This window comes from Megascapheus bottae, chromosome 1 (assembly GCF_031878675.1).
Source record: "Megascapheus bottae isolate mThoBot1 chromosome 1, mThoBot2.hap1, whole genome shotgun sequence".
NCBI classification, from domain to species: Eukaryota; Metazoa; Chordata; class Mammalia; order Rodentia; family Geomyidae; genus Megascapheus; species Megascapheus bottae.
This window is the reverse complement of record NC_143509.1, coordinates 105744040-105767626: the sequence shown is the minus strand read 5'-3', so window position 1 is coordinate 105767626 and position 23587 is coordinate 105744040. Positions and strand designations below refer to the sequence as shown.

Here is a 23587-nt window from a genome sequence, read left to right as displayed (position 1 = left end):
ACAAATGTCATTGGCTACGGTGGCATGTCAAGGCTCTAGTGTTCCTCAGCTCTTCCCTAGTAGGGACAGGCAGGCCCCTGTCTGCAAATGTAATCATCCCACATCCCACCAAGTGACTCAGGTTGGCCTAGCCACCTCAGGTACAGGAGGTCATGAAAGGGCAGTCTCCCTTCTTCCCCCAGAAGCAGGGTGTGGGCTCCCTGTATATCACCCCTATGGACATCTTTATCTACACTGTCCCATTTCTGCAAATCTTGGGAGGAGTCCCTAGTTTTCTTTAGCATAGTCAAAGATAGGGAGTGCTTAGCCTGGTTCTTAGGGACCATAGTTTGAGTAACAAGAAGCATCACTTAATAAGAATCCATGTTAAAAGCCAGGCGTGGTGGCTCACACCAGAAATCCTAGCTACCCAGGAAGCTGAGATCTGAGGATCACAGTTCAAAGCCCACCCCAGCACTAAAGAACGTGAGACTCTTATCTCCAATTAACCACTAGAAAATGGGAAGTGGGGCTGAGGCTCAAGGGGTAAGGGTGGTAGCCTTGAGCTGAAGGCTCAGGGACAGTGCTCAGGCCCAGAGTTCAAGCCCCATAACCCCTCCCCCCCCACACTCAAACCCTGAATAGGCCAATTAAGACAAGGGCTTCCTCCTCCTGAAGTGAAAGGATCATTAAAAAGAACAAGTAGCTCAGGCCTGTAATCCTAGCTATTCAGGAGGCTGAGATCTGAGGATCACAGTTCAAAGCCAACCTAGGCAGGAAAATCCAAGAAACTCTTTATCTCCAATTAACCACCAGAAAATGGGAAGTGGTGGGGTGGCTCAAAGTGGTAGAGTGTTAACCTTGAGCTAAACAGCTTTAGGACAGTGCCCGGGCCCAGAGTTCAAGTCCCATGACCAAACAAACAAAAAGGAAGAAGAGGAAGAAGGCAGATCAAGATCCTCTCCAGCTGCATCTGTGCATTGGCATAGCCCCAGATGTCAAGTTATTGGCTCAATGGAAATGAGAATCTCCAAGAACCTTCACAAAGGCAGAGAAGCTGGATGTGTTTTTACCCTAAGAGCAATGAAGAGTACGGCTGTGTGTCCCCCTAAACCTTACTAGGGGGATGAGAATTTGTCTTTCGTGGTTTCATAGAAAAACAGCACTGCTGCTTTCACTGTCATTTCTAACTATGTGAAGAAGCTGTACAGACACCATCTACTCACTCACCTTTTCCCTGCAGTTGGCTGTCTTCTTGTCCCGTGCCCAGTTACAAACCTGGACCTGGACCTCAAGGAAGTAAGTGGACTCAGGACAGTGAAGGTGTTAACTTTGCTACCACTGCTTCACACATTTTTTGTGAGATGCTTCTGATGTACAGAAGTTTTTAGGCTTCACAGTTCCTATTTATTGGACCTCCCTTCTACTTCCCCAATATGGAGGACTAGTGGAGGACTCTGAAACCTATGGTACAGGGATCCACAGCGCATCACCTGCCTCTGTAGACAAACTTCATGGGCTCCACAGCCAGGGCAGTGGCCACGACGTCATCTGCGTTGTGTCTTCGGACTCCTACAACCATCAGCCCATCCAGCTTGCCCACAATGAAGACAAGGTTATCCTGAAGAAAAGGTGTGGTCAGGCTGGCGGGGAGGAGCTACCAGCATACAGAGAAGGGTCAAACAAGCCACATGTACCCTCCAGCAACAAATCAAGGGTGGTAAGGAGGATGAGGGTGGGGATGGGGATCTGTTAAGGAATCGGGGTGGAATCTTCATCAGTGTGAGAGGGCTCAGAGGAATTAAAATGTGGGTGATGATGAAGAAGGACTCTAGGGCTGGGTTTCCAGTGACTGAGTCTCCAGATACCCTCTAGCCCTAGAAATGCTCCCGGCCCTGGGCTCTGGGAAGGAGAACCACAGGTCCTGGAGGCTACAAAGTACAGTGCTTGTCATCCTAGCTACTGAGGACGCTGAGATCTGAGAATCAAGGTTTGAAGTAAGCCTAGGCAGGAAAGTTCATGGGGCTCTGAATTTCCAATTACCCAAAAAAGCCAAAGGTAGAGCAACAGTGGCAGAGCAAGAGCCTTGAGCAAAAGAAGCCAAGCCCAGGGGCAGTGCCCAGATTCTGAGTTCATGCTCTAGGACTTGTCAAAAAACTTTAGCCATCTGAAAAGGCATCCATCAGTACCACTGACACTCACATGCCTGCCACACTGTTGTGTTTGTATAAAAAGTAAAATATCCAGCCAGGCACTGGTGGCTCATGCCTGTAATCTTAGCTACTTGGGAGGCTAAGATCTGAGGACTGCCATTCAAAGCCAGCTCAGGTAGGAAAGTCTAGGAGACTCTTACCTCCAATTAACTACCAAAAAAAAAATGCCAGAAGTAGAGGTAGGCTCAAATAGTAGACTTAAATAAATAAATAAATAAATATAAATAAATTTAAAGCTGGAGGACAGTGCCAAGGCCCCAGGATGTGCACAGAAATGTAAAACATCCTTACCCTCAGGAAACTCAACTCAGACCCCATGTGCCCAGGCACAGGTCTGTGGATGACAGTGCTGCAGACAGGTGAGCAGCATGACTGACTTGGGTTGACACAGGAAATCAGGGGAAGTGGGAAGAGGAACCCATCTGATACCTCAGTCTGGTACCAAGCATTCCCTGTCACTGTCCCATACTTCCCAGCTGCGGTGTTGGTATAAGAGGACATACTCACAGGCCCAATGAAACCCAGCAGGCCTGTCCTGGTAAAAGGCCTCTCAGAGACAGGGACTCCTCCTACAGTGACCGGGATAGTCTGCCAGAGTAAGGAGATGGTCATCAGAAAGACACAATGGAAAGGCAGGAGAGCTTGGCCCCACCCATACTGCTGGTGGTTCAAGTTGACCTTTGTGGTGTTCTGTGGAGGGGAAGAGGCTGCCATGGCCTCTGGTCCTCCACAGCCTGTTTTCTTGGCTAGACTGCAACACTACTGGGTGGATCTGCCACCAGAGAAGGACCTGAATGTTCTTCATGTGTTGATATGTGTTTGGTGTCAGCAGACTAACAACTATCATGGCAAGGACACAACTGGCCCCATCAAGCCTTCTTACTGACCAAAGCCATGACGCCAACTTGGGCAATAATCTCCCCTCCCTTCTTCCTTCTGTGTGGAATAGTCCCCACCAATGCTCCATGCTACTGCAATATGCATGAGACTACTTTCAACATGAAGGACAACAAGGAAAAGGGACAAACCTCAAACACATTCTTTGTGATTCCAAGCAATCCGTAGTATGCTGTCCCAGTTGCACTGGAATCCACACAGATCTCCCCAACTTCGTCGGTTTTACAAAGGTAAGGCGTGCCTTCAACCTTCACAACACATGCACTAGCTAAGCAGGAGACACACCCAGAAACACACATGAATGTATTTCAATGAATCATTCACAAAGATGTATTTACCATGATATTAGATGTCATGGAATCAAGACATTACACATATAGCAAGTTGTTAGGAGATTTATGATGTATATAATACATAGTCCAACTACAGTCTATGTTTTTCTACATCAGTTAATTTTAGGGCTGGTGTGTAACTTGGGTAAAGTGGTTGCCTGGCATGCATAAAGCCTTGGATTCTATCCCTAGAACCACCAAAAAAAAAAAAAAAAAGAAAGAAAAAATAAAGCAATGTGTCAAGTGCCAGTGGTTCACTCCTGTAATTCTGGAGGCTGAGAACTGAGGATCACACTTCAAAGCTAGCATGAGCACTAAAGTCGGTGAGCCTTGTATCAACAATTAATCATCAAAAAGCCAATGTGGACCTGTGGTTCAAGAGTGCTACCTAAGGGCCAGGAGTGTGGCCTGGTGGTAGAGAGCTCGCCTTGCATGCATGAAGCCCTGGGTTTGATTCTTCGATATCACACACACAGAAAAAGCCATAAGGAGTGCTGTGGCTCAAGTGGCAGAGCACTACCCTTGAGCAAAAGTGTCCAAGGACATTGCCCAGACCCTGAGTTCAAGCCCCAAAACTAGCACAAAACAAACAAACAAACAAAAGTGCTGCCTTAGCCAGGCGCAGGTGGCTCATACCTGTAATTCTAGCTACTCAGGAGGCTGAGATCTAAGGATTGTAGTACAAGCCAGCCCAGGTACTGAAGTCCACAAAACTCTTTATCTCCAATTAAACATTAGAAAACCAGAAATGACACTGTTGCTCAAGGGGTAGAGCACTAGCCTTGAGCTGAAGTGCTCAGGGACAGCCCCATGATGGATGGGGGGGGGGGGGAGTGATGCCTTGAGCTCAGAGACAGGACCCAGGCTCTGAGTTTAAGCCCCTGGACCAGTACAAAAACCAAATAAATAAATAAAAGTACAGCCATGTGTGGAGATTAAGAAGTATGCCACATTTATGTAATTAACACTGGCCCACAGATTATTTCTTCTCCCATAAGCAGGAAGGAGGTGGGGGCAGTCCATTGGGGAGTGATTCACCCTCAGCAGAGCACGCTCCACATAATACTCTAGATATGCTCAGAGATAGACTTAAAGTCACAAAAAGGCACAAGGCCACAGATCTACTTCATGTTGTGGCAAACACTAATGATGTTGGAGGTTATAAACTGCTAACTGAAGACATCACTGTGCCTAACCATATCGGTTATGTTCAGCCAACTAAGGCACAGCCAGGAGCTGTGGAGGGGCAGAGAAGCAGAGAAAGCAGGGTGCAGGGGTAAGTGCATGCATGGCTTCTGTAATATGTATTACACTAGTAAAATGAGCACAGATAATTCATAGCCTTTACCTATGACAATTTTGGCCAAGATTTACAAGTTACTTTTCAGAGCAAGTAAACATTCTCTAATGTTCTGGTTTTGTTTTGAAGAGAGAGAATCTTGATGTGTAGCCCAGGCTGGCCTTGGACTCCCAATCTTCCTGCTCTGCCTCCCGAGTGCTAGGATCACAAACACAGTATTTGCCTCTCCACTATTTTTTCTTTTCCTTCTGGCTTTGAACGCTCAGCCTCAGATCTCAGCCTCCTGAGTAGCTCAGATTATAGGTGTAAGTCATCAGTGTCCAGTGTCTACTAGTTTTGAATTTTTTTTTTGCCAGTCCTGGGCTTGAGCTCAGGGTCTGAGCACTGTCCTTGGACTTTCTCAAGGCTAGAGCTCTACCACTTGAGCCTCAGCACCACTTCTGGCTTTTTCTATGTATGTGGTACCGAGGAATCGAACCCGGGTCTTTGTGCATGCTAGGCAAGCACTCTACCACTAGGCTAACTCCCAGCCCTTAAAAATGTTTTATCCATACATTCAATGATTCCTTTTGGGGGTAGAATTATAGGATGAAATATAACTCGTATGCATAAAAAGGTAGACATAGAAGCCACAGTTTTAAACTCAGACTAATCTATGTTCACAAATGCGGTCAGCCTGCTGTACAAACTCCAGTCCTGGCCAACAGGGCTGTCTAGAGCTGTCCAGAGCTCTCCCTCTGGAGTCCCTCCCACAGCAGACGAGGAGCAGAGGGACTGTTAGCATGGCTGCCTTATAGAGCAGATATGCAGACCAAAACTTGGAAACTGGGCAGTCTTCAGAGCCAGGCTTCTGGCACAGGACTGAGGAGACTGGGTAGGATGGCATACTGCCCCTAAGAGACACTGGAAAGAGAACTGCCAGTGAACCCTACAAGTGTTTTCACAGGAGGAGAGTGGAACAGCTACAGGGTGAATTCAGGGCAACATGCTTGGCATCCTTGTTCTCAAGTATCACCTGAGAGCCAGGCTTCAGAGGCCACATGCAACTGTACAGTTCAGCTTATTTTTAAATTACATACAAAAGGAAGAAACAAGTGTTGCAAAGGTACTTTACAAATACAATGCTTCTGAGGAAACTTCTGTGTGCACGTTTCTTTGAGAAGGTGACTGCAAAGCTGGGAGCAATTGTGTCCTTTTGGTTGTGTCAAGAATGCAGCATGGTCTGGGAGTTTGACCTAGTGGTAGAGTGCTTGCCTTAGCAATCCCTGGGTTTGATTCCCCAGAACCAGGTACACAGAAAAGGCCGGAAGTGGTGCTGTGGCTCAAGTGGCAGAGTGATAGCCTTGATCAAAAGGTGTCCAAGGACAGTGCCTGGGTCCTGAGTTCAAGCCCCACGACTTGGATGGGGGTGGGGGGGAGAGAACATAGCATGCAGATGTTCTCTGATGGGTTCTTACCTCCAGGCATCACCTGGCCAACATCCTGAACAGTTAAGACTGACAGCTTTTCCTCTGTGTCAACTCTGATCACACCGTAGCTCAGGCCATTCATAGAAAGCACAGCTTTCCTTGGAGGAGGTCCTCCCAGATCTGGTGGCCTAGAAAGCAGGGGCAGCATCAGGCTGATGGTCCAGGGGGGATGACCAAGTGACTCTCTTGCCTCTAGTACAACTCCACACTAAAGCACCTGCTCTGCACCATCAACCTGTGATGAGGTCACTGTCTGCAAAACAATGACCCCTAACAGTTTGCCCTCCTTCCATCAGCTCTCAGGTGAATGTCTCCAAACTGCTGCCCTTCAATGTGTGTGCTCCACATTCCTATCTGCTCTCTGGACAGTTTTTCCAAACCAGTGCCCCCCAGCAGTGTGCCTTCCACACTCCTCACATCAATAGGCAGACCTAGGACTGCAGGGGAAATGACACTATGACTTTCATGGCAGATCATCAAAGTTGATTCACGTTACCCTGAGATGCTGGTCTGAAGCCTAAGGTGAGCAGAATGGCTGAGGTCACCATGTGTGAGGAAGCCTCAACCAGCAGTCACTCCAAGTGAATGGGCCCTGAGGTTGTGCACATGCAGAGCCTGCACAGACCCACAGGGTCTGTCAGATATCACCTTCCTAAACATCATATGGCCCCTTCCCAATCCTAGCCCACAGAAAAGTCAGAAAAGAAATGTACCTCCTGCTGCCATGTTAAGCCTCTAAGCTTGGGGATGACTTATTTGGCAGCAGAAGTATGTGAACGCTGAAAAAAAACAACAACAACAAAAGATAGTACAACAAAGGAGTGAGGAATGATTCCATTGAGAAGGATGAGGGTCCCTTCTAATGTCAAGTTATTAACATTTAGGATTACTCAGTACTTGCATATTTGCAAGAAAATACCACATGAATTTAAAACCACATCTGGGGTGATTTTTTTTTTTTGCCAGTCCTGAGTCTTGAACTCAGGGACTGGGCACTGACCCTGAGCTTCTTTTGCTCAAGGCTAGCATTCTACCACTTGAACCACAGCACCACCACTTCCAGCTTTTGTGTGTATGTATGTGGTATTGAGGAATTGAACCCAAGGCTTCATGTATTCCAGGCATGTACTCTACCACTAGGCAATGCTCCCAGATCCATCTGGGGTGAGAGTGGAAAGTTAACAGAGAACCCTCAATTGTGAGAACATGGCCTGAAATCCCACCAGAAGAGACTCAGAAACAGGGCAAATGAGAATGGACTGGAGACGACTAGAGAAGAAAGGTGATTGAGGCCCCAGATGTGGAGCCACATGATGCATGCAAGAGAGACAAAAGGAGCCCAAGGACCAGGCACAAAGACATTCGGGACTGTCAGTCTTAATCTCCCTGTGCTCCCTGACACAGTACCCTCCAAGCTGCAACAAGTGACACAAAGGAACTGGCCATGTGAGTGTTGGGGCCAGGTAGGGAAGGCTGGACATCTCTATAGGCAAGTCAATGATTCCCTTTGGCAGACCTGCACAGCCAGCAGGCCTGCCATAGATAAAAGTTTTCCGGTTATAACATCTACTGTGCCTAAGGATAATGTGGAAAGAAACATTTAATAAAATAACCTGCCAGCACTCTCCCAGGATCTAGAGTCCAGCCCAGGTAGACTACCAATTCCTTGTGCAAACTCAGTCAGGTAGAGGAAAGGGGAGGGGAGCACACATGGCCTGTGGTTTGACACAGTGATGCAGGAGGGCTTGAATGCTGGCATGGTATAAACTCTGCTTTGGGGAAGAGATTACAAACGTGGTGCCACAGCTCTGCAGAAGTCAATTGGTTACCTGCGGATGGCAACTGTTAGTGCTTCAGGGGAACTGGCACAAGGGCAGATGACCTCTGGTCTCAGACCTCTGGACTGGAAAACGTTGAGGAAGGCATCACAGGAGGATATTGACCCTGTATAAATCATTGGGTGGAGCATAGCATAAGAGGCATCCAGAGGGACAACTTGGTGGAGTGTAAGGTTCTGGAGTATCTGTGGGCCTGGCAGCTGAATAAGCTGACCCAACCGAGCTGACAGTATGCCTTGTCCTAACGAAAGCACACTGTTATATAATTCAGGGACACACACCTAGCCAGCAAGGGCACATACACTGTATCTCCAAACCACCACAGTAAGAGAAACTTCCCCTAGGAGGCCTTTCTTAAGACTATTTAATATTGAGCCCTTCTCTCCCCTGCCTTCTCCTGGACCAGGCAGTAGGAATTAGCCTTCCTATAGTCTACATTCTGGGTCAATGAAGAGATGGCCAAGTAATTAAGAACTGCAGTGGCTCAAGCCTGCATCCCAACAAAGCTAGGCCTGGGCAGTGGATGGCCCACAGTGTGGGGAACCAATTGTCCCCTCATGGCCATAGCCTCAGAGTTGTGGATGAAGCATACTACTGTCAGACTGCTCTGCCTCTCCTTGAATGTCCCCTCATCTCGGGAAGCTCCCATCACAAGCCTGAGCAGCGACTTGGCTCTATGGGGTTTCTGCTTGCTCAAGTCAGCACAGCCCTGTGACCTCTAGACCCCATGGTATTCATCACAGACCTCTTCTGCCCCAGCAGAGTACCTGATTGGCTGGGGCAGTGTGCAGGACCAGCAGGTGAGCTGCATGCACAGGCCAATGCCAGGAGAGCCACATGGCACCTTTGGCAGCACAACAGAGCACATGCCAGGGAATAGTTGTCAGAGTTTTCTGTCAGAGGAGAAGGCACTGAGGGGAGTGGTGTGCTCTGACTGGTGTGATTTCTACTGCCCATGGTGTGGTAGATGAGCAAGGAGCTAGGGTGGCCAAACATGTACAGCAGATTTTATGTCAACAGGTTGCTTCATCCGTCGGTGAGTCAGGGTCCACAGGAGGAAATACCACAGCTCTGCCTTGGGTCACAAGGGCCTACTCACATGGATTTGCACCATCGGCCACAAGCAGCATGCGCAGAGAACTGAGGCTGATGTCCCTCTGACCTCGCTGCGCCAGAAGAGACCAGTGCATGTCTCGGGACTTCACCAGTGCTGCCTGAGCTGCAGAGAGAGGTCCTAGTGTCACAACCTTCGTACTTCTATACTTCTATGTGTGCATGTCACCACTTGGAGAGGCACCCACACAGAGGGACAGACCTATTCTTCAGCTTGATGGCCTCTTTGCAGCCCCCTCTCTCACGTGCTCACTAACCTATCCCAACACCTTTAAAAATCAACTAGGAGATCATTTAGATATAATACAGTGAGATCTTTTCTCAGTGTGTTTTTTCTTTTTAAGATCTATTGTATCTGCCTCTTTACGCTACAGCCTGTTTTACTTCATGCTATCTGTCCCTCCTAAATGTGCTGGCCCTGGTTCAATGATGCCGTATACTGCCCACACCAGCATATCATCTGGCCTACAAGATGCTGGAAGCGTCTAGATCATGAGGTAAGAAAAACCTGAGATCTAAATGGAACACTCAGCCTTCAATCTGGCTGCGTACTGAGCACTACACAAGACCTAGTAGAATACTGTCCCTTCCGCCTGGCTCTTTTCCTCCACAGAACAGGATGCCCGTGGAGAGCGGTCACCCAGTTCCATTTCAGAGACCTGCCTGAAGGACACACTGTCATCAGCATAGGTAGAACACAGAAATACAGGTTGCTCAGCATAAGACAGTATGCTGAAGGTTGCTGAGTTCCACCTGGCAAAGACAGAGCAGATGCCAGAGCCAAGGCCCCTTCTGTTTGGCCCTGGGAGGCATCTGAGGCAATGGGGAGGTGAGAGAAATAAGATACAGACCCCTCTCATCCATTAGACTTCATTTGTCAGAGACTGCATTGTTAAAACAAATAGCTGGAAGTGGTACTGTGGCTTAAAGTGGTAGAGCACTAGCCTTGAGCACTAAGAGCTCAGGGACAGTGTCCAGGCTAAGTTCAAGACCTAGTACTGACAAAAAAAAAAAAAAAAGAGGAGGAGAAGGAGGGGGGGAAAGAGGGAGGGAGATGGGGGAGAAGGAGGGAGAGGGAGGAAGGGGAAGGAGGGGGGAGGGGAAGGAGGAGGGGGGGAGAGGAGGAAGAAGGGGAGGAGAAGGAGAAGAGCTTTGCTACTGGCAGCTTCAAAAGCTCTAACTTCAAATTACACATACTGGGGCCAGGAGTGTGGCCTAATGGTAGAGTGCTTGCCTAGCATGCACGAAGACCCGGGTTCGATTCCTCGGTACCACATACATAGAAAAAAGCCAAAAATGGTGCTGAGGCTCAAGTGGTAGAGCTCTGGCCTTGAGAAAGTCCAAGGACAGTGCTCATGCCCTGAGCTCAAGCCCAGGACTGGCAAAAAAAAAACAAACAAACAAACAAACAATTACATGTATCTCAACTACTGACATTAGGATTGGTGCTGATGTGATGGCAAAGACATTTCAGAAGAATAAAATAAGGAGTCTTTGGTCCTACAGAAAAGATCTCAGTGCTCAGTCACTGGTTTGCAAATGGCTGCCTAGACCTTGCGTGGACTACCTTACTTAAAGGCCCAGCAGGACTCCTGTAGGAATCCGGGCTCCTCAGCCCATACTTGCAGTTCTATAAGTTTCTTTCTTTCTTTTTTTTTTTCCCCTTCTTTTAGTCATCAGTGATCAGCTTAGAAATATTTCTTTGCGGAAGGGTGAAGCCAAGGGTAGCAGACTTCAGGTACCTTTATAGGAGCACACTTTCTGAATCCAGGAGAGGGGGTTAACCTTCATCAGTGCATATGGGATGCTGACCACGTGCATCTTGTTCATGACGCTCTGGAGGAGAAATAGACTGTCTTGGGAGCAAAAAAGGACTAGTCACATTAGAAAAAAATACTCACAGAACAATGCGCCCTCATGCCACTACTTCAAGGACTTGCTCCCCTCTTCTTGCTTTGAAAGCAGTTACCAGCAAATGACACTCACTGTTAGCACTCCGTGCCACAGACCAGCATCCCTTTTGAAGTCCAGTACATTTGTTAGGATTTCAGCTGAAAGTGAGCAGAAAGGATCAAACCTATGAGCAGCTCTCGAGAAGCCCTACGAGTCTTCTACAGAAATTCTCAAATGACTGTATCACCAGCATGTCAGAATTTTAAACTACAGAAACATCACTTTAAATATTGTGTACTAACTTGTCACTAAGCCTGGTTGTCTATTTGAATATAGGACACATATAATTCTGGATAGGAACAGAGAACTATGCTGATCCTAACCCTGAAAATAAAGGGAATATTATAATACACTATAGAAACTGCATGATATGTGGCTATATACTGCCACTATTTTTTGTGTTTTTTTGTTGTTTTTTTTCCTAGTCCTGGGCCTTGAACTAAGGGCCTGAGCACTGTCCTTGGGCTTTCCTCAAGGCCAGTGCTCTACCACTTGAGCAACAGCCACACTTTTGGCTTTCCTATGTATGTGGTACATAGGAATCAAACCTAGGTCTTCGTGCACGACAGGCAAGCACTCTACCACTAGGCCAAACTCCCAGCCACCACTATTTTGAGTAGAAACTTCAGAAATAAGAAATGGGATGAGAAACTGTTGTGGGGATTCCTGCTTTATACCCAGAACCCCCAATTCTCATGTTCATTGGTTGCAATTCTGCAACTTCTATCTACAAAGTAGTTGCTTCTGTCACCCTTCAGAATGCGACTTCTCCATTCATTCTCTGGTTCAGAGTGGCAATTGATGTACCCATACTGCCCTCTGCTCAGAGCTCTGATGTACCTACCCTTTAGCTGAGGTCTCACACAGATCAGAAGATCACACCTGGGGCTACAGGCAGACCAGGTAACCCTCTCAAGGTCACAGCCACACCAAGTATACTAGCGACAGACCCAAGGTGAGTAGGACGGAAGGTGAGAGGAGAGGAAGATGCTATAGATTCTGAATACAAATGTCTCTTCCTGTCCTCATCAGCTAAAGGCGTATGCATTAGGTCAAAATTGAGACTGGAGAAGAACCCACAGGACTTGATTTTATAGGACTCTTTTGGAAAATATTAAAGATGCCTGAAATCCTTTTCCAAACTGCCGCAAAAGTCTTTAGCTATGTCTACAAACTACCTCTTGAATATAAACATTGATATTTTAGATATTTAACTACAATATTCAATTTTACTTTCTAGTTTGCTCAATTTCAGCATTTCAATGTAAGAAAACATCCATTTTTAGTAATAAGAATATTTCTTATGCTGTATCCCAGACATAAATATTAATTAATTACATATAATTACTGATATAAAATATTAAACTACTAATGATAAGCTGGGAGCTGCCCCTACTGTACCAAGAGACAGTTTGTAACAATAAAGATGTATTCAACATAAGTGTGGCATAAATGACAGCTTAAGCCATGATTATAGGCACAGAAAACAGCACCAAAAGAACTGTCCTATGAAGAAGGTTTTCCACTTCTCAGACTGAATGAAAATTGTGCTGCCTTCAGGTATCACTGATTGAATCAGGCACTGTATAAATAAATTACTGTTGTATTTTCATGTTCATGACATCAGTATCTATGTGACTTTACTGAAAGGCTCTCAGTCAGCTGAGGGAGATCTTACACTTGCCAGTCCAGCATAAGCCCAGACTGACCTAAGCACACCAAGAGAAAGAAGAGGCGGGAGGGAGGGAGGGAGGGAGGGAGGAGAGGGGAGGGGAGAGGAGAGAGGGGAGAGAGGGGAGAAAGGGGAGAGGGAGAGAGGGGAGAGAGGAGAGAGGGGAGAGAGGGGAGGGGAAAGAGGGGAGAGGGGGGAGGGGAAAGAGGGGAGAGGGGAGAGAGGGGAGAGGGGAGAGAGGAGAGAGGAGAGAGGAGAGAGGAGAGAGAGGGGAGAGGGGAGAGGGGAGGGAGGGGAGGGGAGAGAGGGAAGGGAGGGGAGAGAGGGGAGAGAGGGAAGGGAGGGGAGAGAGGGGAGAGAGGGGAGGGGAGGGAGGGGAGGGAAGAGAGGGAAGGGAGGGGAAAGAGGGGAGAGAGGGAAGGGAGGGGAGAGAGGGGAGAGAGGGGAGGGGAGAGAGGGGAGAGAGGGGAGAGAGGGGAGAGAGGGGAGGGGAGAGAGGGGAGGGGAGGGAGGGGAGGGAGGGGAGAGAGGGGAGAGAGGGGAGGGGAGAGAGGGGAGAGGGGGGAGAGGGGGGAGAGGGGAGAGAGGGGAGAGAGGGGAGAGGGGGGAGAGGGGAGAGAGGGGAGAGAGGGGAGAGAGGGGAGGGGAGAGAGGGGAGAGGGGGAGGGAGGGGAGGGGACAATATCTGATACTACTGGGTTAGGAATCAGAGGTTCTAGTTAGGGGTGAATACAGAAATTAGTTCTGGGGTGACAACAGGTATGTTGTCAGGCACCAATACAAGCAGGATGAGCCATCGCCCTGAGTGTGAGGGCCCTTACCTTCTGAGTACCCACAGGCCTGGGTCAGAGCCTGGCACTGAGCCAGCAGGGACTCGTGGGACACCGTGATCCCTACTGTGCTGCCTTCTTTGCTCGTCTTATACTGTAAGATTTCAAGGGAAAACAAAAAAGTAACATTATGTGGTATCTAAAGCCACAAGGGCAGATTGAAGGTTAATGCTGATGGAATGCTTTTGTGTGTGTGTGTGTGTGTGTGTGTGTGTGTGTGTATATGCCAGTCCTGGGGCTGGGTACTGTCCCTGAGCTTTTTTGCTCAAGGCTAGTGCTCTACCACTTGAGCCAGAGCTCCACTTCTGGCTTTTTGCTGGTTAACTGGAAATAAAAAAAAAAAAGTCCCATGGACTTTCCTGCCTGTGTTAGCTTGGTATCATAGTCCTCAGATCTCAGTCTCCAGAGTAGCTAGGACTAGAGACATGAGTCATCAAAACCCAGAAGCTGATGGAATATTAAAAAGCAAAAGCTATGGTCATCTTTTTTCATGGTTAATTCCAGAGCACTTTATACCATGGACATTAAGCAGCTCCACCATATCTGTTTGTATCCCACAGGAGTCAATTAGGGAAGAATTAGGTCAGAGCACAACCTGAAAAGACCTCAGTAAGGTTCTATATAATTGTTCTGATTTCTAGGTTATAGATAAAGCAGCTATCTTTTTATGAAAATCAATAGCTAAGCTATGGGGGTTACACTTGTATGCCAAATAAGGATTCTTACCTCAATGTAGGCAGTCTGAGGCCCTGTGTCCTGGGCCAGAGGGTGCCAGTCCTTGGGGGGCTTGGCCAGATGTTTCCCATCAATCACCAGCCAAGACAGTGGGGGCCAACCTATAATGGTAAACAGGGGACTGGCACTACCAGTGGCCAGAGAACTCTATTCACAACTAGAGCCTGTGGCCAAAGCTGCCAGGCTCGGGTAGGCTATGAGACTCAAATCTTAATCTCATTTCATTTTAACAGGCACATGAGGCCAGCATCCATTACAGGAAGCAGCCCATGTAGAGATATAAAACCAAACAAAATATGAGATTCACCAAGAACAGAACAAGTTATCAGTTTTTATGAAGACCCATAGCCTCTGTAATATTCAGTTTCTGGAACAGCATGCCTAGAGATCACAGTTAAGCAAAGCATGCATCCAGAATACAGACTGTTAATGCCTCTAGAGGCTTCACCTTTGAAAGTTGCCACCTCTCCAGTCTGTGCCTTAGGCAGACCTTTCTGACAAGCATCAGTGGTCAGGGCCAGGGTGACTCCACAGCTGCCCAGCAGAAACCCAACCTGTTGGCTGCCAGCATCCTGTCAAAGACAGAAATAGTGTAAGTAGAATACTAGCCACTAGTGCTCTAGGCCAGGTTGAGAACAGAGTGAGGTCTTATTAAAAATCCAGAACAGGGCCAGGAGTTTGGCCTAGTGGTTAAAGTGCTTGCCTAGCATGCATGAAGACCCGGGTTCGATTCCTCGGTACCACATACATAGACAAAAGCTGGAAGTGGTGCTGAGGCTCAAGTGGTAGAGCTCTAGCCTTGAGAAAGTGCAAGGACAGTGCTCAGGCCCTGAGCTCAAGCCCAGGACTGGCAAAAAAAAATAAAAATCCAGAACAACTCAACCTTATTATTACATTTTTATATTTTCATGAAAGACTATTACTTTTAAATGTTAAGAAATTCTGACACTGATCAAGATGCACTGTATTTATATACTGTTTTGTTCAATGGCAAAAGGGATAATAATTTAAAATTAACTTAAGAAGAATTTTATTTTGTTTGCAATGACTATAAAATTGGGAGTCACACAAGTTTTTTTTTTCTTACAAATGACATTTAAAGGCACTCAATTAACGTGGGTTCGTTATTTCCAAAAGACCATATCTTTTGTTCATGTCCTTAGCAAAATTTGGTCATTTTCTTCATTTCTCAGTTAAATGAAATGGCCCCATGGGGGCTTTTTTCCATATATATATATATATATATACATACATACATACATATATATATACATACACACATATGTATATATATATATATTTAATCTTTTCTTTTTTAGTACTGGGGGATCAAACCCGGGACCCTGCACTTGCTAGGCAAGCCCCTTGCCACTGAGCTACATCTTTTTTATTTATTTATTATTATTATTTTTTTTGCTAGTCCTGGGCTTGAGCTCAGGGCCTGAGCACTGTCCTTGGATTTCCTCAAGGCTAGAACTCTACCACTTGAGCCTCAGCACCATTTCCGGCTTTTTTTTTTATGTATGTAGTACCGAGGAATCGAACCTGGGTCTTCGTGCATGCTAGGCAAGCACTCTACCACTAGGCCAAACTCCCGGCCCCTGAGCTACATCTTATACTGGATATTTTCCCACACCTACACACAAGGCAAGATAAAGTATGTAGGCAAACTGCCTACTGTGCCCCAGAGTCCTGGCAGCCACTTGCCAGGCCACACCCATGTGAAGAAACAGTGAGACCTCCCTGCATCCCACCTCAAGTTCAGAGGATAACTACAGGCACCAGCTTTAAGCTTAGCCCAAGTTTGCTACCTTTCTTGTTAATGGTACTTCTATTGGGACAGGAACCAACTCCGCCAGAAGACACCCATAAAATGCAACCATGAACATCACAGGATCGCTGTTTGGAAACACAAGCGCCACCTGCAACAGTACAGAGAAAAACCAGAAGATTACCTGGGAATGACTTGGGAGTTATTTCAGCTTTTAGAATCTCTGCTGACTATATGAAAGTCAGAAATATTTTAGATTTCATTTTCCAAATTTAGTTTAAAAATCTAATCTTGGATACTTTGTTCTTTAATTTCCTTATTTGTATAACTTAAAAAAAATAGTTTGAACTGGGTGCTGGTGGCTCCCGCTTGTAATCCTTGCTGTTTAAGATGCTGAGATCTGAGAACATGGTATGAAGCCAGCCTGGGCAGAAAACTCTGTGAGATTCTTATCTCTAATAAACTACTCAGAAAAGCTGGAAGTGGCACTGTGACTCAAGTGATGGTACGCTAGCCTTGAACACAAAGAAGCTCAGGGACAGTGCCCAAGACCAGCATTCAAGTCACAGGACTGGCAAACAAACAAACAAACAAACAAACGAAGTTTGAACAGGGTGAACAAATGTAGCAATAGTACTAAGTAGATACTAAGTTGAAGGTTAACTATTACAACTTGTGGGTGAGGACTAGAGGGAGAAACTGGGAGAGAGCTAGGGAAGGGATAACATTGTCCAGAAATAATGCACTCTATATCTGACTTACGTAACTGTAACCTTCAGAATAACTGAAAATATTTACAAAACAATGGCTTGAGGGCTGGAGGTGTGGCCTAGTGGCAGAGTGCTTGCCTAGCATGCACAAAGCCCTAGGTTTGATTCCTCAGTATCACATAGACAGAGAAAGGTAGAAGTGGTGCTATGGTTCAAGTGGTAAAGTGTCAGCCTTGAGAAAACACAAGGACAGTGCTCAGGCTCTGAGTTCAAGCTCCAGGACTAGCAAAATTTTTTTTAAAAAAATGGTTTGAAAGTCTTTACTAAAACTACAAGTCTTGTAATGCACCTTCTATCTGGCAAATATAACTGTAACCCCTCTACACATTACAATAAAAAAAGAATGTTAAAAAAAAAACTTACAAGTTTTTACACGCAACAAAACTATTTTAAGCTAAGCCTGGTAAACAAGAATCAGCTCCTAGGGCCGAGAGTTTGGCCTAGTGGTAGAGTGCTTGCCTAGCATGCATGAAGACTCGGGTTCGATTCCTCAGTACCATATACATAGCAAAAAGCCAGAAGTGGTGCTGAGGCTCAAGTGGTAGAGCGCTAGCCTTGAGAAAGTCCAAGGACAGTGCTCAGGCCCTGAGCCCAAGCCCAGGACTGGAAAAAAAAAAAAAAAAAAAAAAAGAATCAGCTCCTATTCATGTATGCCATCAATTAATCCCTTTACCAGTAAGAAAAGTGATGAAGGAGTCAAGTTATATAAAACAATAGCTTCCAAAAGAAATAATCCTAAACCATCATTTTAGTTGAATAGATCTTCCCTAATGACTTTACTGTATGTGTAGGAAGTGGTGAGCAAATAAAATCTCAGCCAAGATTTGCCAGCCCCTCAGTCCCACCAGACTTTCCCTGCTCTTGCCTCAGATTGTGCTGCTGCACAATTCTGCTGCATGGTTCTACTTCATCATACACCTTAATTTGTATCAATAAAGTTAAAAAGAGTTAGCTTACAATGATACAGACATGCCATCCTCTTGGTCTCACTAGACCTTTCATATGCCAACTCCAGGCTGTGTTGCTTTAAATACTATGCTTCTGTTATTACATTTTAATTTTTAAAATACTTATGGCACAGGCCAGGAACTAATGGCTCATGCCTATAATTCTAACTTCTCAGGATACTGATATATGAGGGTCACTGAGTCAAAGCTAACCAAAGCAGACAAATTCTCAAGACTCTTTTTAACAATTAACCAGCTTTAAAAAAAAATTGCTTAGTGATTCAATTGAAAGCAGACCAACTGTAAACAACAACAACAAAAGCTGAGCAAGATCCTGATGCTGGTGGTTCACCCCTATAATCATGAGGCTGAGATCTGAGGACTGAAGTTCAAAAACCAGCCTGGGCAGAAAAGTATACAAGAGACCCTTTACCCCCAATTAACCAACGAAGAGCTGAAAGTGGAAACGTGGTTCAAATGGTAGAACCAGCCTTCAGCAAAAAAAAAACAAGCAAGTTCAAGGTCCACTATGAGTGCACACGCATGCACGCACACACGCACGCACACGCACACACACACACACACACGCGCGTGCGCGCACATCCTTAGGCATTTCTTTTGCTTCCTGTTATTATAAATAAATACTTATCTACAGAAGAAATTCCTACTCATTTCCCATCAGCCTAATAGTTTGGGTTGTTTTGTTTTACAATATCTGGTCAAATTAAAAGCTATATATGGCTGAGCATGGTAGTGCATTCTTCTACTATCAGCTAATTCAGAGGTGATGACTGGAAGGATCTTGTTAGAGGCTAGGCTAGGCCAATATCAACCAACAAACTGGATACGGTGGACTGTGACTGTTAATCCAGTTTCCCAGGAGGCAGAAGTAGGTAAATTGTGATATAAGGCTGACAAAAATCTCAGAAGCATGGAAGCATGGCTCAAGTAATAGAGTACCAGATGTGATTAAAAAAAAAAAAAAAAACCAGGGCTGGGAGTTTGGCCTAGTGGTAGAGTGCTTGCCTAGCATGCACAAAGACCCGGGTTCGATTCCTTGGTACCACATACTTAGAAAAAGCCAGAAGTGGTGCTGAGGCTCAAGTAGTAGAGTTCTAGCCTTCAGAAAAATCCAAGGACAGGCCAGGAGTTTGGCCTAGTGGTTAAAGTGCTTGCCTACCATGCATGAAGACCTGGGTTCGATTCCTCGGTACCACATACATAGAAAAAAGCCGGAAGTGGTGCTGAGAGCTCTAGCCTTGAGAAAGTCCAAGGACAGTGCTCAGATCCTGAGCTCAAGCCTAGGACTGGCAAAAAAAAAAAAAAAAAAATCCAAGGACAGTCCTCAGGCCCTGAGCTCAAGCCGAGGACTGGCAAAAACAACAACAACAACAACAACAAAAACTACACAAGCATGAAGACCTGAATTGAAACCCTTGTGCCACTACAAAAGAAATACAAATCAGAATTTCTACAGGCTCACTATAAAACATAAAATCTCACTTTTACCTCTGCACACAATAAAGCATGGTTCTCCTACTGTTCACATTTTCACCAAGTATACATCTCTCCTTTCCTTGAATCTCATTGTCTGCCACCTCTGCTTGCTTTTTTTCTCTATATGTACCTGTTCTAAAATGTTCCATACGATCTGTCAAATACTGCCATGAAACAAGGTTTTTAAGTCTCTGCTTTTGCTCACTTCAATGAGATTATATTCTAGTTACTTACTCTGTCTCCAGGCTTAAGTAGTGGTTCATTTTTACTAGTCAGTTTATTGAGTAGAGTATAAGCTAGTTTTAAACTCCGGCTCCAAAGTTTGCCTAAAATAGAAAAAAACAAACAAAACACTAAGCAGTGCAAAATGTAGGACACTAATAGCTAATATATTAAGGTAGCAATCATAGTACACAGAACTTCAGATAGTTTCCAACTAATTATTCCATACAATTATCAACAAACACCAGTTTTCTTCTAAAATAATTTAAATTTATTTTTCTTAATTCAAACACAAACAGGATTAATTGAAGAAAATTTACGATATAGCACTCATGAGATAAGGTGAGGCTATGGGCCCTTCACACCGAACAACCAAGCACCACTGAGGACTAAAGAAGACAGTAAGTTCAGGACTTGAATGTCTGGGAAAGTGGTGAGGCAGCAGACAACTGGAAACTGAAACCCAAATCTACTTCCCAAACTTAAAGCATCTCAACCTCACTCCACACAGTACATCAAAGAAAGAACATAAATGTCATTATTTAAAACCTGCAAATTCCTGTAGCAAAACCACATTCCTGTGAACTATGGGATGAAAAAAAAAATTCAACTCCAAATGTGAGGTCAGTTCAAGACGTTAGGAATTATAATACATAAACATTTCCCCACTGAACCCAGCTATGTGTCAAAAGAATAATGCCTTTTGGCCAAGTCATTATTACCCCAGAAACAACATAGTTTGTCACGTTAACAGAAGATGCAAACTAATCATCACAACAGAGAAGAAAGTTAATCATTATCCATGATTTTAAAACTATTTTAAATGATTTTTAAATCCTGTTTAAACAAAAAATGAAAGGAAACAAGCTTCCTTAAGAAGATGAAGGGCTGGCCGGGAGTTTGGCCTAGTGGTTAAAGTGCTTGCCTAGCATGCACGAAGACCAGGATTCGATTCCTTGGTACCACATACTTAAAAAAAGCCAGAAGTGGTGCTGAGGCTCAAGTGGTAGAGCTCTAGCCTTGAGAAAAATCCAAGGACAGTGCTCAGGCCCTGAGCTTAATCCCAAGACTGGCAAAAAAAAAAAAAAAAAAAGGAGATGAAGGGCACCTTTAAAAACCATGCAAGACCATCTGGGTTAAAGAACCTAGAAGCAGAAGCAAGTTGGGGACATCTGCCACCAATGTTTTAGCAAACACCTCTGTCAATGCAATAAGAAAGTGGGAGAGATAAAGGGCCTGGACTATGGCCTAGTGGTAGAGTGCTTATCTAGCATGCATGAGGGCCTGGGTTCAATTCCTTGGGACCACATATACAGAAAAGGCCAGAAATGGTGCTGTGGTTCAGGTACCACCTGAGCTCTATCCTTGAGAAAGCTCACAGACAGTGCCCAGGCCCTGAGTTCAAGCCCCAGGACTGAAACAAACAAACAAATAAAAAACTAAAAGTAAAGCTATCCTTATTTGCAGAAGGCATGACTGTGTACCCAGTGAATCTTCTAAAATTATATTTTTATTATCTTTGAGTAGTTGCACAAAAACTACATGGATCTCAGGGTATCTAGTCATAAAAAATGTATATTAAAACCACAATACAGCACTCCTATATTCTCACTAGACTGGCTCAGTTTCAAGGAGCATAGGGTTGCTGCACACTGGTGCGTGTGCACTGGAAGTGTTACCCTCTATCAAGGGATGCCCTATGGGAAATCTAACGTGGCCACTTCTAAAGACTCTTTCTACGAAGACCAGTGTGCATGTTCACACACTAACAATCATAGCAGCACTGTTTCTAGCAGTCAAACCAGAAACAACCCAAGTGTCCATCTGCTAGGGAATGCCTAAGTACAATCTGTACATTCATTAAAAAATATAAATCTGTAGAGCAGATATTGCAACTCAAGGCTCAGATTTCAATCCCCAGTACTCAAATAAACATGAGTATTTTGGCCAGGTAAGCTGGCTCACACCTGTAATCTCAGTATTCAGATGATGGAGATTGAGATCGTGACTCAATGACAACCTGGATAAAAAGTCATGAGATCCAATGAATAAGCCAGGCTTAGTGGCACACCCAGTCTGTAAATCAGAGAATAGCTATACTCTGTTGAAGGACAGCCCTGAGAGCAAACTGACAGACCCTTTCCAAAAGAAACTAAGCAAAGAGGGCTGGGGACATGGTCCAAATAGCAGGACTCCTACCTAGCAAGTAGAAAGCCATGAGTTCAAACCCCAGTACAGAGAGGGGAAAAAAAGCCTCATCAAAGAGAATAAATTATAACTTCTCACAGCATCATGGATGAGTGCCACACATTAAGAAAACTAACACAGACACAAAATAACACCTTGTATGTAACCTGTTACACATGATTTTAACACAGAGTAAGCTAGTAGTGCAAAAGGCTGAAACCATGGGTTTCTTTTGTATATGGAAGATATATGTGCTAGAATAGCACTACTCGCCTGAACCCAGAAAGCCTTCTGCTCTCAAGAGGGTATTCACTTTGCAAAACACACCAAGATGCAGTAAGGAATCAAGAGATGCCAAATACACACAAAAAAGTACATATTGCATGATTCCATTGATACAAAGTCCAAACAATACAGAACTAAATAAGCTCCACTATCAAGAATACATACACGCTGAGCACTGTGGGTCATGTCTGTAACCCTACTACTCAGGAGGCCGAGATCTGAGGACTGTGGGAGGAAAAGTCCATGAGGGTCTAATCTCCAAATTAATCATACAAAAGCAGTGAGTGGTGCTGTGGCTCAAGTAGTAGAATGCTAGTCTTGAGCATAAAAGGAGCTCAGGAACAGTGCCCAAACCCAGAGCTCAGGCCCTAGAACCAGTAAAACACAACAACAACAACAACAACAAAAACAATATATATACACACACACTCAAAACACCCAAAAACCATAGCCCCTGAACGGCTTCTCTGGCAGAAGGAAGGGCACCAAAAGGAAGGCCACACATTACTTGACTGACATCTATACTCACTTCTTAGGACTTTTACCACGTAGCATGTCAGGTTACAGTTCACGTGGAATGCTTTTCAAATAAACAACAGCACAATGCTTTCTGTTGATACTTGCCATAGGTGAGAGTGTATGTGGCCTTTCCGGTGGTATCCAAGGCAGTCAGACAGGGAGCCTTGGGCTGTGTTGTGCCCCAGTGCTGTAGGGCCGTCAGGAGAGTCGGGGGCCATGGAGTCCCCGCTGTCAGAGGTTCTCCTCTTAGCACTGCCATTTGATCTCCCTCAGGTTTCGGCTGATTTGGATCTGGCTGTTGAACTGCAAGCCAAAAAATAAAAAGTGTACTGTACTCAGTTATGGAATTATCACAATTAAATTCCCTTTTATTTAAAAAATTAAGAAAAATTTAAAACCGAAGGGGCCCTTGCGTGGCCTACTGGTAAGAGCACTTGCCTAGGATGCATGAAGCTCTGGGTTCTATTCCTCAGTACCACATATACAGAAAAAGGCAGAAGTGATGCTGTGGCTGGAGTTGGTAGAGTGCTAGCATTAACCAAAAAGAAGTCCAGGGACAGTGCTCAGGCCCTGAGTTCAAGCCCTAAGGCTGTCAAAAAAAAAAAGGTAGGTGCAGTGCTCAGGCTTGTAATCCTAGCTACTCAGGAGGCTGAGATCTAAAGATCAAGGTTCAAAGACAGCCTGGGCACAAAAGGACCTGAGACTCTTATTTTCAATTAACCTCTAGAAAATGGCAAGTGGGGCTTGGCTTGAAGGTAGGGCAGTAGCCTTGAGCTGAAAAGCTCAGGGACAGCGCTCAGGCCCAGGGGTAGGGTGGTAGACTTGAGTTGAAGGGCTCAGGTTCAGTGCCCAGGCCAAGTTCAAGCCCCATGCCTCACAAGAAAGAAAGAAAGAAAAAAAGAACCCATACTTTGATTTGTTTTTAATTTTGACTACAAAATTTTAAAAAGACTTGCTTTGATTTATTATTATCTTAGTCATAGACCAAAGAAATAATAGCAATTCATTCATGAACAATGACTGTTTAGGAATGAAAACAGCCCACTGTTCTGGTAGTC

The 23587-nt window shown here is 45.2% G+C and overlaps 1 protein-coding gene across 3 annotated transcripts in view; it reads right to left on the bottom strand.

The window, feature by feature from the left end:
- Nucleotides 1-23587, bottom strand: part of Dip2a (DIP2 acetate--CoA ligase A) — an 88035-nt gene that overhangs the window by 25919 nt on the left and 38529 nt on the right. For all 3 annotated transcript variants that reach the window (XM_090351027.1, XM_090351038.1, XM_090351046.1), the window contains 14 exons: nt 22635-22832; nt 19551-19642; nt 16143-16253; nt 14780-14903; nt 14323-14432; nt 13588-13690; nt 11128-11192; nt 10884-10977; nt 9128-9247; nt 8020-8134; nt 6179-6318; nt 3221-3357; nt 2700-2780; nt 1473-1600 (listed from right to left, as the gene is read on the bottom strand). In XM_090351027.1, coding sequence (XP_090207153.1) covers nt 1473-1600; nt 2700-2780; nt 3221-3357; nt 6179-6318; nt 8020-8134; nt 9128-9247; nt 10884-10977; nt 11128-11192; nt 13588-13690; nt 14323-14432; nt 14780-14903; nt 16143-16253; nt 19551-19642; nt 22635-22832 — 1618 coding nt within the window. The remainder of the gene's footprint in view (nt 1-1472; nt 1601-2699; nt 2781-3220; nt 3358-6178; nt 6319-8019; nt 8135-9127; nt 9248-10883; nt 10978-11127; nt 11193-13587; nt 13691-14322; nt 14433-14779; nt 14904-16142; nt 16254-19550; nt 19643-22634; nt 22833-23587) is intronic.